Below are 15,910 nucleotides of genomic sequence, written 5' to 3' on the forward strand. Positions count from 1 at the left end.
GCAAATATCCATGGTCCCTTACCAGCCCGAGAATATCAGCTCCCAGCTGTTTGCTTTAGCTTGGCTGGTTGTTAAAAATGTGGAGGACCCCACACTTTTTTTTACTTATTTATTTAAATAATAATAAAAAAAATGGAATGGGGACCCTTCTATTCTTGATAACCAGCTTTGCTGAAGCTGACCTGACAGCTGAGCGTTGCAGCCCCCAGCTGTGAGTTTTGCCTGGCTGGTTATCAAAAATACAGAGGAACCCACGTCGTTTTTTAAATTATTTTTACAGTGCAGATGATGGCTGATGAATACTCCCATCAGCCACCGCCTTCTCTTGCTGTTATTAGCAGCAGCAGGTGTAGAATGATAGGAACAGTAGTTCCATCAGCCAATGCCCAGAGGTAAACTTTTTACATCCGATCAAAGGTAAAGGCTCACGCTGTCATTTGACAGTGTGGGAATGGCGACTGTCTGACCAGGGGTATAATTTTACCGCCAATTAGAAGCAGTTTTTGCCACACTGTTATGCACATGACAAATACCCAGTGTGTGGGGGGGCGAACCCGAACAGTAACACGGACCTCCTGGGGAAGTCCATGTTCGGTGTCCGTGCCCGAACAGTGGATATTTGGTATGGACGCCAAACTTTACTGTTTGGGTTCACCCATATCTAATTACAATAAAACTTGTGGAAATTCATGTGCTTACCCCATTAGGCCACATTCCCAAGATGAGCTTTTGGTGAGTTTTTGATGTTGCAGATTTTCTGCTGTAGTTTTGCACCCATTTAGCAAAATTGGTTACTTGCATTTTTTCAAAAATATGCTGCTTAAAAATCTCACCAAAAACTCATTGTGGGACCATAGCCTTAAGACGAAAGGAACTGATTTTCACTGTGTGTGAATCCACCCTAATGATGGCCTCCTTCACATGTATTGACACAGTTTTGGACCTCATATTGAGAGTCCCATGGACGGCTACAAAATGCAAATTGACTACTTGAAATAATCTCCAGGTTCTAACACCTTAACATGTCATAAAAATGAAGTAACACCACACTTGACCATGAAATCAATAATCAGTCAATTGCCCAATGAGTTTTTGGCCTGTGAAAATGTAGGGACTAAGTAAAAAATGTCCGAGATCATACATTTATCACCCATCCTACACTTTAATCACATTTGTTTTTTTTATTCCCACTGCTGTCCTGAGTGGACAATACAGACATTTCCTAATAATGTTTTTTTTTTAAAGAATAACCATGCAAAATGCATCTGTGTTTAAAATGATCAAAACTAGGACTATTTTACTACATTTTGATAGCAAAATATGAATAATTGCAGATAATAAACTGACATTTCACTAGTATCAAATGTTTGGCAAATCATTTACAATACCAATCAGTAAAAAATCTCTAGGAACAGAAGTATACAATAAAATGGCTTGGTTGCTTTAGAAAATACCATTGTTTTATTTATATATTAATTTTTAATAAAATACATCACAATTTTTCAAATACTACAATGACATTTTATGTGGTATAAATTATATGGCTTGATAATTTGTGACGTTAAAAATAAATTCCGTCAGGTTCAAGTTGCTATTCATTTTACCTATGTGCATAAGGAAAATGATAAAGGATAATTTAAACGGCTAGTGAACATGGTAAATAAGTAAGGTCACTTTAGAACTCCGAAAGCCTCACTTGGTTTGTACATGAAAAACTGGGTATCGATATAGAGGTCCCACAAACATTTTTTTGCTTCCACGAATGGCTGCACCATTTTTCTGAGTTTGCAAACAGCCTCTTCAGAGAGGAAGAAGACAGACGCTCCAGTGTCTCCTATAGGAAGTAGCAGTCCAAAAAGTCAATAATGACCTTTTAAATAGACGAGCCAAATGACTTGGGATATGAACCCAAATCAGAAAGTCTCATCTGGCTTCTTTCAATTCTTCTCTTGAGATAAGCTGGATGAGGCTTGTAACCACCAGTATGTAAATTTCATAATCACTGTCACCTGACCACCCTCTCAAGCAGTGCAGTGCAATCATGACAGTGTGCGCAGCTACACTGCCATATTTCAGCAGAGTCACTGCATACTTTTCTTCTCAGACTGGACAATTCCTTATCAAAACGTATAGATGGGTCTACATACTTACTGATCGCCATCTTCTCTGGTTCCCAGCGCTGTTTGAATTCTCTCCTGAGTGTATTCTGTGCAATATAAGTCGCTTTCTTAATATAAGTCATGATAATCTCAAAGTGGGTCTTATAGGACTTACACTCGGAATACAGCATAGTTGGTTCACAGGATGATTGAGAAGGCGTTCAGAACCGGAGCAGATGGCGATCTATAGGTTTTTAAACACATCCACACTATATTAATAGAAAATACGGGAATGCAATTTTGCTGGGAATGCTTCTTCTTTGAATCTGGGACCAGATTTTTGCAATCTCATCTGAAAGCAGCATGATGTAGGCAAAGAGAGCCTGAATCCAATGATGTACCACTATGTGTAACTATATCAATAGTAAAAGAATCAAAAGTGTAAGTGTAGGCCCCTTAAAAATTGTGAGGAAAGAATTGTTGTAGATGACAAGGAGAAACACCTTCCCCATCGTATTCACGATAGAAAATAAAATGCTAGGTAAAATGCCGAGAGACAAAGAAAACCCTACATTAAGAGTCACCAATCTAACCCAAGAAGAGGTGCGAAACCGGCTAAATAAGATTAAAAAAGATAATTCTCCGGGTCCGGATGGCATACACCCACAAGTACCAAGAGAACTAAGTAATGTAATAGACTAACCATTATTTCTTATATTTAGGGACTCTATAGTGATGGGGTCTGTTCCACAGGACTGGCGCATAGCAAGTATGATACCAATATTCAAAAAGGGCGCTAAAAGTGAACCTGGAAATTATAGGCCAGTAAGTCTAACCTCTATTGTTGGTAAAATATTTGAAGGGTTTCGGAGGGATGTTATTCTGAATTATCTCAATGAGAATAACTGTTTAATTCCATATCAGCAGGGTTTATGAGGAATCGCTCCTGTCAAACCAGTCTAATCAGTTTTTATGAAGAGGTAAGCTATAGACTGGACCAAGGTGAGTCACTGGACGGATGTGGTATATCTTGATTTTTCCAAAGCGTTTGATACCGTGCCACACCAGAGGTTGGTACATAAAATGAGAATGCTGGGTCTGGGAGAAAATGTGTGTAAATGGGTAAGTAACTGGCTTAGTGATAGAAAGCAGAGGGTGGTTATAAAGGTATATTCTCTAACTGGGTCGCTGTGACCAGTGGGGTACCGCAGGGGTCGTTGTTGGGACCTATTCTCTTCAACATATTTATTTTTTTAATTAAAGTAATTTTTATTGAAATTTTTAATTCAAAAAGGAAAAACAAAGAAGAAAACAACAACCCGCAATAGAGGTTCATACACCTCTTACCCCACTCTCCCCTTCCCCCCAGTTTACAACCCCAATGCAAACAATATTTTAAAGGTAAAATGGTATAGCTGATTACATATAGTGCCGCTCCCAAAATTGTTACAATAGTACAAAGGAAGATAACAACAACAGGTTAATATAAGTCTCAGTTAAAGAGCTACATATCTGAAGTCTCCTTATTGTAAGCCAAATCAAATTATAATGTAATAATCTCTGTCAGAGTCAAATCTTGTTCCACTTTTATATCGTCGTATCAGGATAGACCCAACCTGAACTTGGTCAGCTCTCTTGACGCAAGACCAGAATGATTAATCCAACATGCCCATATTTTTTCAAATTTGGAAATAGAATTTCTCTTGCGATATATACCTCTTTCCAAATTAACTAACCAGTTAATTTTTATTACATATTCTGCAATTGAGGGGGTTTGGTGGGAGATCCAACACTGGGCTATCAATTTTCTGGCCATAAAAAGCATTCTAGATACAGCTAACTTCCCGACCTCTTCTGTTGGCAAGTCTTCTATATATCCTAGGATACATACAAAGGGGGTTCTGCTCAGCTCAACCGAATATACTCTATTAATTATCCCTATTACTCCACTCCAGAACGCTTCAAGATTTGCACACGACCATAACATGTGCAGTAGGGTGGCTGTGCTTGTTCGACACCTTGGACAAAGAGGATCAGGCCTAACTCCAATATCGAACGAAAACTTGGTAGTGCGATAAACTTGATGAATTACATATAAATGTGACAAACGATGGGCTTCTCCCAGCGGGAGTCCAGGAACTTTTTCTAAAATTTCTGACCATAAATTGTCCTCAATAGGCCCAATATCTCGCTCCCACCTCTCCTTCGCACGTACAGGATGATTCAGAAGCACCAAATGCAGTATGTCCCAATATAAATGAGACATCATCCCAGCTGTTCCTGTGGATTTTTTAATACGCTGTATAATCTTATTCTGTTGCATGGGTTTTCCTGCAGTGAGGTTTTCTGCTTGGTACATGTGTCTAAGTTGTAAATACTTGTAAAATTCTGAATTCTGGATCCCAAATTCCATACACAAATAAGTAAAATCTCTAATTCTATCTCCCTCCAATATATGTTCAAATCTACATATCCCTCTTCGGGCCCAGCTCTCAAAACCCTCCAAGTGGCTGAGATTAGAAAGGGAAGGGGTATTCCATATAGAAGTATACTGAGACACCCCATGGATAGCCTGCATTTTTTTTTTACTTTTTCCGATAGGTTGTGTATTAACAGCAGAGTAGGGAATTCATGTGTTTTTGTACCAAACCCCCCCCCCCCCCCCCCGAGTCCAATACCTCGTAGAGACTATCCGATTCAAAGTATTGTTGCAAAAGTTGACGCTGAGCTCCTCCTCCCTCAGGATCATCCCAACCGCGTATGTGTTGTAACTGTGCTGCCGTGTAGTAAACCCATGGCTTAGGGACAGCTAAACCCCCATTCCTTTTTTTTCTTTGCAAAAGTTCCAGTCTGATCCATGGAGGTCCTTTACCCCATATTAGCTCTCTAAATAGTGAATTTATCTTATGGAAAAATCTCTGCGGGATCCATTGTGGTGAATTGTGCAGCATATATAGTAATTGAGGCATCCAGATCATTTTGACTAAGTTAATTCGTCCCATCACTGATAAAGGCAAACGTAGCCAGATATCTTTCTTAAGCTTAAACTTAGAAAGAATGGAGAAGAGATTAAGGCTCTCATAATCACTGGCCCATGGTGTAATTTGTACCCTCAAATATTTAAATTGTGAGACCACCCATAGGCCTGAAAAATTATAATTGGATGTATTAGCCGTATTATCCACCGGTAGAAGTGCTGATTTGCCCCAGTTGATCCTCAGCCCAGAATATTGCCCAAATTCCTGAATCACCCTCATGGCCTCTGGCAGAGCCTGAGATGCATTAGCCAGAAAAAGCAATGTGTCATCGGCATATAAGGCAACCTTTTCCTCTAGTCCTCCTCATTGAAACCCCGTTATTTTTGGATTATATCTAATTATAGCTGCCATGGGTTCAATGGCCATAGCGAATATCAATGGAGACAAGGGACACCCCTCTCGGGTACCCCTGCCCAAATGAAATGGAGTAGTGAGACGGCCATTAACTTTAATTCTTGCTTTAGGAGAGCAATATAGAAGCTTTACCCAAGAGATAAAAGAATCCCCCAGCCCAAACAACATATTTATTAACGATCTGGTAGAAGGTTTACACCGTAAAATATCGATATTTGCAGATGATACAAAACTATGTAAAGAAGTCAATACAAGAGAAGATAGTATTCTGCTACAGATGGATCTGGATAAGTTGGAAACTTGGGCCGAAAGGTGGCAGATATGGCTTAACAATGATAAATGTAAGGTTATACATATGGGCAGAAGGAATCAATATCACCATTACACACTGAACGGGAAACAACTGGGTTAATCTGACATGGAGAAGGACTTGGGGATCCTAGTTAATGATAAACTTACCTGGAGTAACCAGTGCCAGGCAGCATCTGCCAAGGCAAACAGGATCATGGGGTGCAATAAAAGAGGTCTGGATACACATGATGAGAGCATTATACTGACTCTGTACAAATCCCTGGTTAAACCGCACATGGAGTACTGTGTACGGTTTTGGGCACCGGTGCTCAGGAAGGCTATAATGTAACTAGAGTGAGTACAAAGGAGGGCAACAAAATTAATAAAGGGGATGGGGGAACTACAATACCCAGAGAGATTAGCAAAATTAGGATTATTTAGTCTAGAAAAAAGACGATTTAGGGGCGATTTAATAACCATGTATAAGTATATAAGGGGACAATACAAATATCTCTCTGAGGATCTGTTTATACCAAGGAAGGTGACGGTCACAAGGGGGCATTCTTTGCGTCTGGAGGAGAGAAGGTTTTTCCACCAATATAGAAGAGGATTCTTTACTGTTAGGGCAGTGAGAATCTGGAATTCCTTGCCTGAGGGAGGTGGTGATGGCGAACTCAGTCGAGAGGTTCAAGAGAGGCCAGGATGTCTTCCTGGAGCGTAACAATATTGTATCTTACAGTTAGGTTCTTTAGAAGGACGTAGATCTGGGGATTAATTCTGATGGAATATAGGCTGAACTGGATGGACAAATGTCTTTTTTCGGCCTTGCTAACTATGTTACTATCACTTCATTTACTGTGTGCAGCCTTTCGGACACAATCTGAGTTTTTAGATTTAGCAATGCAGCAAAGCTGAGAAAGCTAACCCTGCCCCCACGAGGCTCTATATTTACATTGTCTTTTGACAGTGAGGTGGTTATCACAGGAGGAGGCAGAGTAGTTCAGACAATGATAAACACCAGGTGATACAATAAAGGTTCTAAGTAAACACCACACAACCTGACATGTGACACATCGTTGAATTCTGTGTTTTATCCCCTAACTCATGCTGTCCTCAGATTACATAGCAAAAACCTGTTGACAAATTTCCTTTAAATATCTTTCGTAATACACTGCATTCTTCCTTCATGTATCGCTCAAGTGGACAGAGACATTTTATAGTAATTAGTGGATTATCTATATTTATACCATTTGATCACTGATGAATGACAAGGCTGAGAAGACAAATGTCATACTAGAAGTACCTCGCAAGAAAACAGGTTCCTGATTGTAACAGCAAATTGTAATTCATTTGATACCTGAACACTTTTTGCTTCAGTAAGTTTCAACAGTCTCTCCTGATTAAATATAAATCCGATCTGCGATGGCAGCAGGAAGGTGAGACATCACCTGAACCTTTATCCAGTAGTAGGTGTCCATCGGATTGTATCGTGTGTATGGATATTTGGAGGTCAGGGCATCTGCCAATGCATTAATAACAGGACTCATGTCCTTCACACCAGAGCTGACAAAGGCTTTCATTTTGGCAACCTGATGAGAGAAATAAACCTTCCCATAATCGGCTCGTACAGTTTCTGAGGCTTGCTCCCACATGTCTTGTCCTCGGTTTTCCACTCTCTCTTTGGTATAGATGCCTGTAGCAGCTATAAAGTTTCCAGGCTCAATGGTAATGACTTTTACCTTCCACCTGTACATCTCTTGTCTTAAACAGTCAGAAAAGGCTTCTACTCCATACTTGGAAACACAGTAGCTAGATCGAGACGGGCAACCCATTCTTCCTAACATGCTGGCCATGCACAAGACTCGGCCTAGAGGAGGAAAAAAATAAATAATTTGTACCCTCTTGAAGCACCACTTTCAATTTTTGTCTGACAAGGTGATCACAGTGTTTTTTTTCCCTGCCAGATGGAAGTAATCAGTTTTTCTCTATATTAATTGCGTTCTCCACTGGATTCACATGAGCTCTGGTTACCCAAGCGATCCATTTGTCTATTCATACAGGGACCTTTGGAATCCCCATTTTTAGGTTCCGTGAAGGACCCTGCATTTGGACCCCCAGCAATCATTTATCTCCTATGCTATAGATGGCTTACAATTTAGTGGGAAAAACCCTTTACAAGAGTTTTCTGTTTTCAGGAAAGTTGTGTCTCCAGGAGCAGTTTGTTGTAAGAAAAAGAAAAGTTCTTTGCTCATCCTCCCTGGGTCTAGCGCTGAGTCTTCACTGTGTCAGTGTCTATTATTGTCTGCAGCGTCGTCATCACATTGGCTGCAGTGCTGTCAGTTGGTGAGCACGACCGCTCTGCCCCTATAGAGGGCACAAACCAAAGAGCTCACTGACTAGGTGAAGCACAGTCAATGTAATTTTCAACACTGCAGACAACATACACCAGGAGCAGCGGTGGATATTTAGAGCCGGACCCAGAAAAGATGAGTAAATCACTTTTCTTTTCTTTTTGGTAACAACAAACTGCCTGGTGATACAAGTTACCTACACAATTCAAGCAAAGTGCCATGTAAATGAAAAGTCAAAATAATGTTAGAATTCTTGTGCAGATTGTAGTTCCAGAAAATTGGATGAGACTTCATCAAACCTTATCCACACGCTGAAAAAAAATCCACATGACTTCCATTAAAAAAAATACAACTAATTTGTATGCAAATTGCCTCTTCAGAAAGAAAGAGGACTTTTACTCTACAGCGCCACCTATTGGTAGTAGCGATCCTACAAGTCACAATCAACCCTTTAACGAGTCTTGTAGTATGACTTAGGATACAAGCCAAATCAGAATCTCAATTTGCAGACACGGTGTTTCGAGCTGTTGGCACTCGTCAGTGCAAAGTATGAGATCTGATTTGGCAAGGTGAGAGGCTCTGGACTAGGGTCTAAGAAGTAAGGTTTCTCCTTGCGGAGAGTGACATGCCAGCTGTGGCTTGTCAAGGTAAGGAGACTTATTCGCCGTGCAATGCTCCTCTGGGAAAATATGCAAATTGCCTCTTCAGAAAGAAACTAATTAAACTAACTAATTTGTAGGAAGTCAACCGTTGCTTTGAACTTCAACAAAAGGTTTATAACACATATTGCTGCAAATCCTTGTTTAACGCTAGCGGATTTGGTCATGCAAAATCCACTACAGATTGTTTCCTCTGTTTATAACTCTTGTTGATATATCTTTATAGAATTATCTCCTGAAACGGCATTGCTGATTGGTTGCAGCGCTCATGTGATGCCCCCGGTGAATGTTGATCCCAGCAGTCAGTCAGGGAATGCAGCATTGAGTAAGGCCTCATTACGACATCAGTGATTTTCTCATACGTAAAATTTTGGTATCGGTTCACAGTTTGGTCAGTGTATCAGTTCTTACCATCTGAGTTTGGTCAGAGCTTCATTAATTTTTCTCAAAAATAAAAAAAATGATGGAGATTTTTCAACATGCTCATATCAGACAGTGCATACAAAACAGACAGCACAAAGAAGACATCTGAGTGCTGTCGGAATTGTTTTTTTTTACGGACCCATAGTCTTGCATTTGTGAGATTGTTCCGTGACCCAGATCAAAGTTGGACAAGTCTCCTTGATTTTGTGAGGACCCATCAGCAAAAATACACGGACGGACATGTGAACAACCCCATAAACTATAATGAGTATGAGTTCTATCCATTAAAAAACATGACAGAAGCACTGTCCCAGGAGGTATCAATCGTTTTCCTTTTTTTTTGTATTCACCTCCCTAGGCCCAGTAGTAGTCAACCCCTTTCAAAGTAACAAGAGAAAATCATAGGAATTAGAGGAGCCTTGTAGCAAAATTAACGTAAAATGTATTATTTTACTGAGGTGAAACACAGGTATTCAGAAGGGGTTGTCCAAGTAGTGTCCAACACCTTTAACACCTTCACCTTAAGCCTGTTTTCACGTTCATGAAAGAGCCAAATTTTACAATTCTGACCACTGTCACTTTATGTGGTTATAACTCTGGAATGCGTCAACACGTCCCACTGATCCTGAGATAGTTTTTTCGTGGAATACTGTACTTCATGATAGTGGAACAAATTTTTCGATATGAATTGTGTTTATTTGTGAAAATATAAGACATTTGGTTAAAATTTTGAACATTGCTCACATGTCTACTTTACAATTTTCAAACCATAATTTATTTTTGTGAGGAAGTTAGAAGGGTGGAAGTTAGAAATTGCTGATCAACTTTTAAGTTGATCAGCAATTTCTTATTTTTCCCCCCAAAAAATCACAAAACCGTGTTTTTTTAGAATCACATCACATTTGAAGTGACTTTGGGGGCCTACATGACACAAAATACCCAGATATGACACCATTCTAAAAATTGCACCCGTCAAAACCACAGTCACTAAGTTTATTAACCCTTCAGGGACTTCACAGGAATTAAAGCAATGTGGAAGGAAAAAATGAACAATTTCCGATTTTTTTCACAAAAATTTTACTTTAGCCACAAATTTAGCATTTTCACAAGGCAACTGGAGAAAATGCACCATAAAATATGTTGTGCAATTTCTCCCAAGTATGCGGATAGTCCATATGTGTTGGAAAACCACTGTTTGGGTCACTGAAGGGCTCGGAAGAGAAGGAGCGTCATTTGAATTCTGAAGTGCAAAATTGTCTGGAATAGATAGACACCATGTCACATTTGCAGAGCCCATAATGTGCCTAAACAATAGAAACCACCCACAAGCCACCCCATTTTTTAAACTAGACTAAACGAATTTATCTAGATGTGTTCTTAGCTCCTTAAACCCCAAGGTGCTTCACAGAATTTTAAAACATTGATCCGAGATAATGAAAAATAATTTTCTCACAAAAATGTTCTTTAAGCCCAATTTTTTATGTTCAGAAGGGTAACAAGAGAAAATGGAACCAAAAAAAATTGTTGTGTAATATCTTCTGACCACACTGATACACTATATGTGGGGGAAAACTATTGTCTGGGTGCTAGGCAGGGCTTGGAAGGGAAAGAGAGCCATTTGACTTTCTGAAAGCAAAATTGGTTAGAATCGTTAGTGGATGGAATGTCAGTTTTGGAGAGCCCCTGATGTGCCTAAACAGTGGAAACCACCCCATAAGTGACCACATTCTGGAAACTAGACCCCTCAAGGAATGTATATAGATGTATGGTGAGCATCTTGAACCCCCAAGTGCTAAACAGAAGTTTATAACGTAGAGCTGTAAAAATAAACAATCACATTTTTCACACAAAAATGTTTTCTTTTAGTGACACATTTTTATTTTCATACGGGTGCTAGGAGAAAATGGGCCCCCAAATTTGTTGTGCAATTTCTCCTGAGTACGCCGATACCTCCTATGTGGGGGAACACTACTGTCTGGGTACATGGCAGGGTTCAGAAAGGAAGGAATGACGTTTGGAACGCAAGACTTTGATGGAATGGTCTGCAGGTGTCATGTTGTGCTTGGAGAGCCCCTGATGTGCCTAAATAATGGAAACCTCCCACAAGTGACCCCATTTTGGAAACTAGACCCCTCAAGAAATTTATCTAGACTTGTGGTGAGCACTTTGAACCCACAGGTGCTTCTCAGAATTTTACAAAGTTGAACTGTGAAAATGGAAAAAAATTATTTTTCCAGCAAAAACGTTTTTCATTTTTACAAGGATAGCAGGAGAAAATGAACCCCCAAATTTATTGTGCAAGTTGTCCTAAGCACACCAATACCCCACGAGGTCAAAAACTACTTTTGAGGCACAGTGTAAAGCTCAGAAGGGAAGAAGCGCCATATTATAATGCAGAGGAGAGACCCTGGGAAGTCAGAACTGCAGAACCCCCCATAAGTGACACAATTTTACAAACTATAGCTCTCAATGAATTCAACTAGGGGGGCACAGATCATATTGACAACATGGATCAGTCACAGAATATTTTACCATTGCACTCATGACAAAGGACGCTCTCCAAAATGCGCGTCAAGGTATGGGCCGCACCCGTACAGCTCACCATTAGATAATCACACATCTAAATAATTCTGTATGACCCATAGACTCGGATCGCATTTTTTACTGGTACTCCTGTGATATGTTGTGGTACTTCCCACACTGTGTGCCCTTATGTACATATTGATTCAGTGCATCCTGCCCACTCTCAGCACATATTGACGTTTTCCTGGTGTGCACACTACATATGATCCTGGTACCTGATGATCACCTACTATTGGATATATCTCACTATTGACATATACTTCCTTTTTGCATTGAATCTAATTACCCTCTACCTTGATAAATACCTATTATTTGATTAGTAGAACCAATATATTCCTTACTTTACCTCTGGTGGTCTCATCTGTTGATCTCTGGGATTTATACTGTAATTTACTCATGTGTTATTGGGATGTACCTTTACTGTGCCTATTTTCCATTCATTTCTTTAGTTTTTGTATGTGCAGGCACCTCCGTTAGTTGTGCCACCATTTGCTTTAATAAAGGTGTTTTAACTTTCACCTCCTGTTTATTGTGTCTTGACCTGTATTAGGCTTTACTCTGTTGGTGCTAATATAACTATCCTAATGCACCCGAAAAGGAGAAGCCAATAGCCTTAAAATTACAATTTTATTTCAGACAAAATAAAGTTAAAAACATAGAAAAATGTATATACAAAGAATGGGGAGAAATGTGCAAAATGTGAGCCACGCATTGCAAGTAAAGAACCGATGATGAAATATGCAAAAATGAAAAACGCCCCCTGGATAACGCTAAACGCAAAACGCGCGTCTGGGTTTAAGCCAGCATGTAAAGGTAATGTGCCTCTAACTCTAGGTAATGTGCCTCTAACTTTAGGTAATGTGCTTCTAACTTTACTACATGTTTGCCCTTAAATTACCCTAAGCACCATACATGCTTTTTTAAGCCATGATATTTTAATGCACTTGCTGTTGCAGATAGGTACCCTCTATGCACTTGCTTTTATAGGAATATACAGTATATCCTCTATAACTTCCTTGGCTCATATATTTGTCACCTGTTGTGCTCTTTCACATTTTGACATTAAGTCTTTCCTGATCTGTAAAGGGCATTCATTTTGTCATGTGCTTTTTTTTGCCTGCCATGATTATCAATTGCATTCACTTTTTTTGGCCTGCCTTATTAGTATAGGAAGTTCATTTTTAACTCCTTATTTACTCCATTGGCCTGTAACTATTCTGTATCAAATCATCATTTTTTGGGGAATTTATTTAATTTTTCTGTTATTGGCATTTTTGCATATTTCATCATCGGTTCTTTACCTGCAATGTGTGGCTCACATTTTGCACATTTCTCCCCATTCTTTGTATATACATTTTTCTACGTTTTTTACTTGATTATTTTGTCTGAAATAAAATTGTAATTTTATAGCTATTGGCTTCTCCTTCTTTTTGGGTGCATTTTGATTCTAAGGAAGCTGCCACTTTTTCTAGGCAATAATAATTTTTCATGTAACTATCCAAATGGTCTGCCATTCCTCCATTTTGCACATATATATTGTCACGGTAACACGCGGCTGGACACAGCGCCTCCAGCAGGGCGGATTTAGATGACACGCGTGACCCTGGATACACCGCCTCCAGTGGGGCGAATTTAAATAATAACACGTGCAGTTGGATACGCCGCCTCCAACAGGCGAATTTAGGTAATACACGTAACACGTAAATCTGGAACTGAGGAACTCACAATATCACCAACAGTGATTAACACACCTGATACTCTTTTATAGAGCCACCACACCTGTTGCATAATTACGTGCACAAACTAAGGTAACCAGTGCAATGACCCTAATGGCCACCGGGGGGAAAACTAACTGAAATCACCACAGTGCAATAATCCTAATGACCAGCGGGGACAAAACCATCTTTGCCACACAGCCAAAGGAAAAAAAAGGTTACTTTGTGCATTTACTCTGTCATATCCAACCTGGATCATGACAGTACTCTCCCCTTAATGAGGGGCCTCTGGACCCTCAAGACCACTCCTCATCAGGGCACCACCTACAGCGGGAACGCCCAGACCCAGAGTTCACCCCCTGCACTCCCTGACACTTCAGGGTTATGACAAATGCACTGCTGGTATAGGCAATGTATGTTCTGGAGGCACCACTCCTCTCCAACGCGCTGACCTGGGGAAAGAGTTATGTATGTGTATGCTTGGTATGAGCTGGAAAGACTCGGCAACACACTTCCACAGGATGTTTTTTGGTGGCCACCCATACATGCTCGTTCACACACAGGTCCGGACCTGAATGTTTATCGCCACACATTAGTTTGCCATATTTCGGTGAACCAATTCTGGGATCGACAACAGAGGCGTCCCCCTGTGTCACCACACTCACACCCCCGCTTTATACCAAGGGAACACCTCCCTCCAACTTTCTACCCCACGAGGTCTGCGCCTCTTAGGGTTGGCTAATGGCGAGGGTTGAGATTTGCCCCCACTTCCCCGCAGCGCACCTGCTGCTCATACTGGATATCACTACTCATATCACTATTATTGACAACCTGTATTTACTAAGCACTAATTGATATATATGTATTGCTTTGGTTCAGTTTGTTCTGATCTTTATGTTTGGCATTTATGTAGTGATGAGAGCCCGCTGAATTTACAGGTGCATGAGCTGGGCACAACGTACTGGTCACTACAACGGCAGTTTGCAATTTTCACTCACACCCCCGCTTTATACCAAGGGAACACCACCCTCCAACTTTCTACCCCACGAGGTCTGCGCCTCTTAGGGTTGGCTAATGGCGAGGGTTGAGATTTGCCCCCACTTCCCCGCAGCGCACCTGCTGCTCATACTGGAGAGGAAGGGGCCTGGAATATGGAGGAAAAATACACTCCCTGGTCACCTTCCTCCACACGACCAGGAGGGGGAGGCTTCTTCGGTGGTATGGAAGATTTGGTGTAAACCCCGCGGACTATAACACCAGTCTGCTCACTACAGGGACGTACCCCTTCACCTCGGGGAACCCCAGAGAGCACCATGGGGACACCAACTCCTCCCACCTGTCTGGTTACGTCCACCTGTATGAACAAGTCCCGCTCCCCAGCAGCGACTCTAGGGGGCTTCATTGCCAGCCGCCATTTTGATTTTCTGGTTGAGCCATAGGTAAGGCCCCAGACCCTGATAATTGCTGCTGCAACTGCTTCAACACGATTCAGCTCCTCACACACCTTAGTGAGGCCATGCAGAAATTACTCACAGGTCTCCACATGGCCAAGGCTCACCAGAAAAAATGTAGGGTTGGTGATAATGTCACGGTCACGTGCGGCTGGACACAGTGCCTCCAGCAGGGTGGATTTAGATGACATGCGTGACCCTGGATACACCGCCTCCAGTGGGGCGAATTTAAATAATAACACGTGCAGCTGGATACACCGCCTCCAACAGGCGAATTTAGGTAATACACGTAACACGTAAATCTGGAAACCCTGCCTCCAGTAAGGCAAATTTAAACAATAAGGGAAAACCTGGGTAACAATAACAACGGTGGGCCCTGCGATAGGGAACGGGGGGGTTGGAGACCTCCTGCACTCCCTCAGTCAGAGTCTCTACACTCCTAACGTTCCCTAGGCTGGTTCCGCACCGGGCGCCGCTCAGGATACCTTCAGACCGGGTCCAACACCATAGTGCAGCCTTGGAGCAACCAGAGTCCACCACCTCCATGCAGCTGTCCAGAGACAAAGTCCAGCACATGTGTCCAGCTTTTCTGCCAAAGAGTCCAGCATTTTGAGTCCAGCTTTCCAGCGACAGAATCCAGCAATCTGAGTGCAGCTCTACACCGCAGCTGGCACTCCACCAAGTTTCGAAGGCATTCTTCACTGGCACCATAACTGCGACTCCACCAATCCATGCCAGCCCTCCTTGCAGACACCATAGCTGACACCCCAGGACTCTCACTGAGCTGCCCGTGACTCTCTTTCAGCTCCATCCTTCACCCAGGCTTGCTTGTAACTGAGGAACTCACAATATCACCTACAGTGATTAACACACCTGATACTCTTTTATAGAGCCACCACACCTGATGCATAATCACGTGCACAAACAAAGGTAACCAGTGCAATGA

The 15,910-nt window shown here is 41.3% G+C and overlaps 1 protein-coding gene across 2 annotated transcripts in view; it reads right to left on the reverse strand.

Annotated features, from left to right (window-relative positions):
• Positions 1 to 1,142: 1,142 nt before the first annotated feature.
• The window catches only part of LOC141092508 (D-beta-hydroxybutyrate dehydrogenase, mitochondrial-like), an 89,425-nt gene continuing 74,657 nt past the window's right edge, over positions 1,143 to 15,910 (reverse strand). For both annotated transcript variants that reach the window (XM_073578699.1, XM_073578700.1), the window contains exon 5: positions 1,143 to 7,649. In XM_073578699.1, the coding sequence (XP_073434800.1) occupies positions 7,183 to 7,649 (467 nt within the window). In that variant the 3' untranslated portion in view covers positions 1,143 to 7,182. The remainder of the gene's footprint in view (positions 7,650 to 15,910) is intronic.

Source organism: Dendrobates tinctorius, unplaced genomic scaffold, assembly GCF_039654945.1.
Source record: "Dendrobates tinctorius isolate UK_male_01 unplaced genomic scaffold, ASM3965494v1 ptg000060l, whole genome shotgun sequence".
In the NCBI taxonomy this organism is placed as follows: domain Eukaryota; kingdom Metazoa; phylum Chordata; class Amphibia; order Anura; family Dendrobatidae; genus Dendrobates; species Dendrobates tinctorius.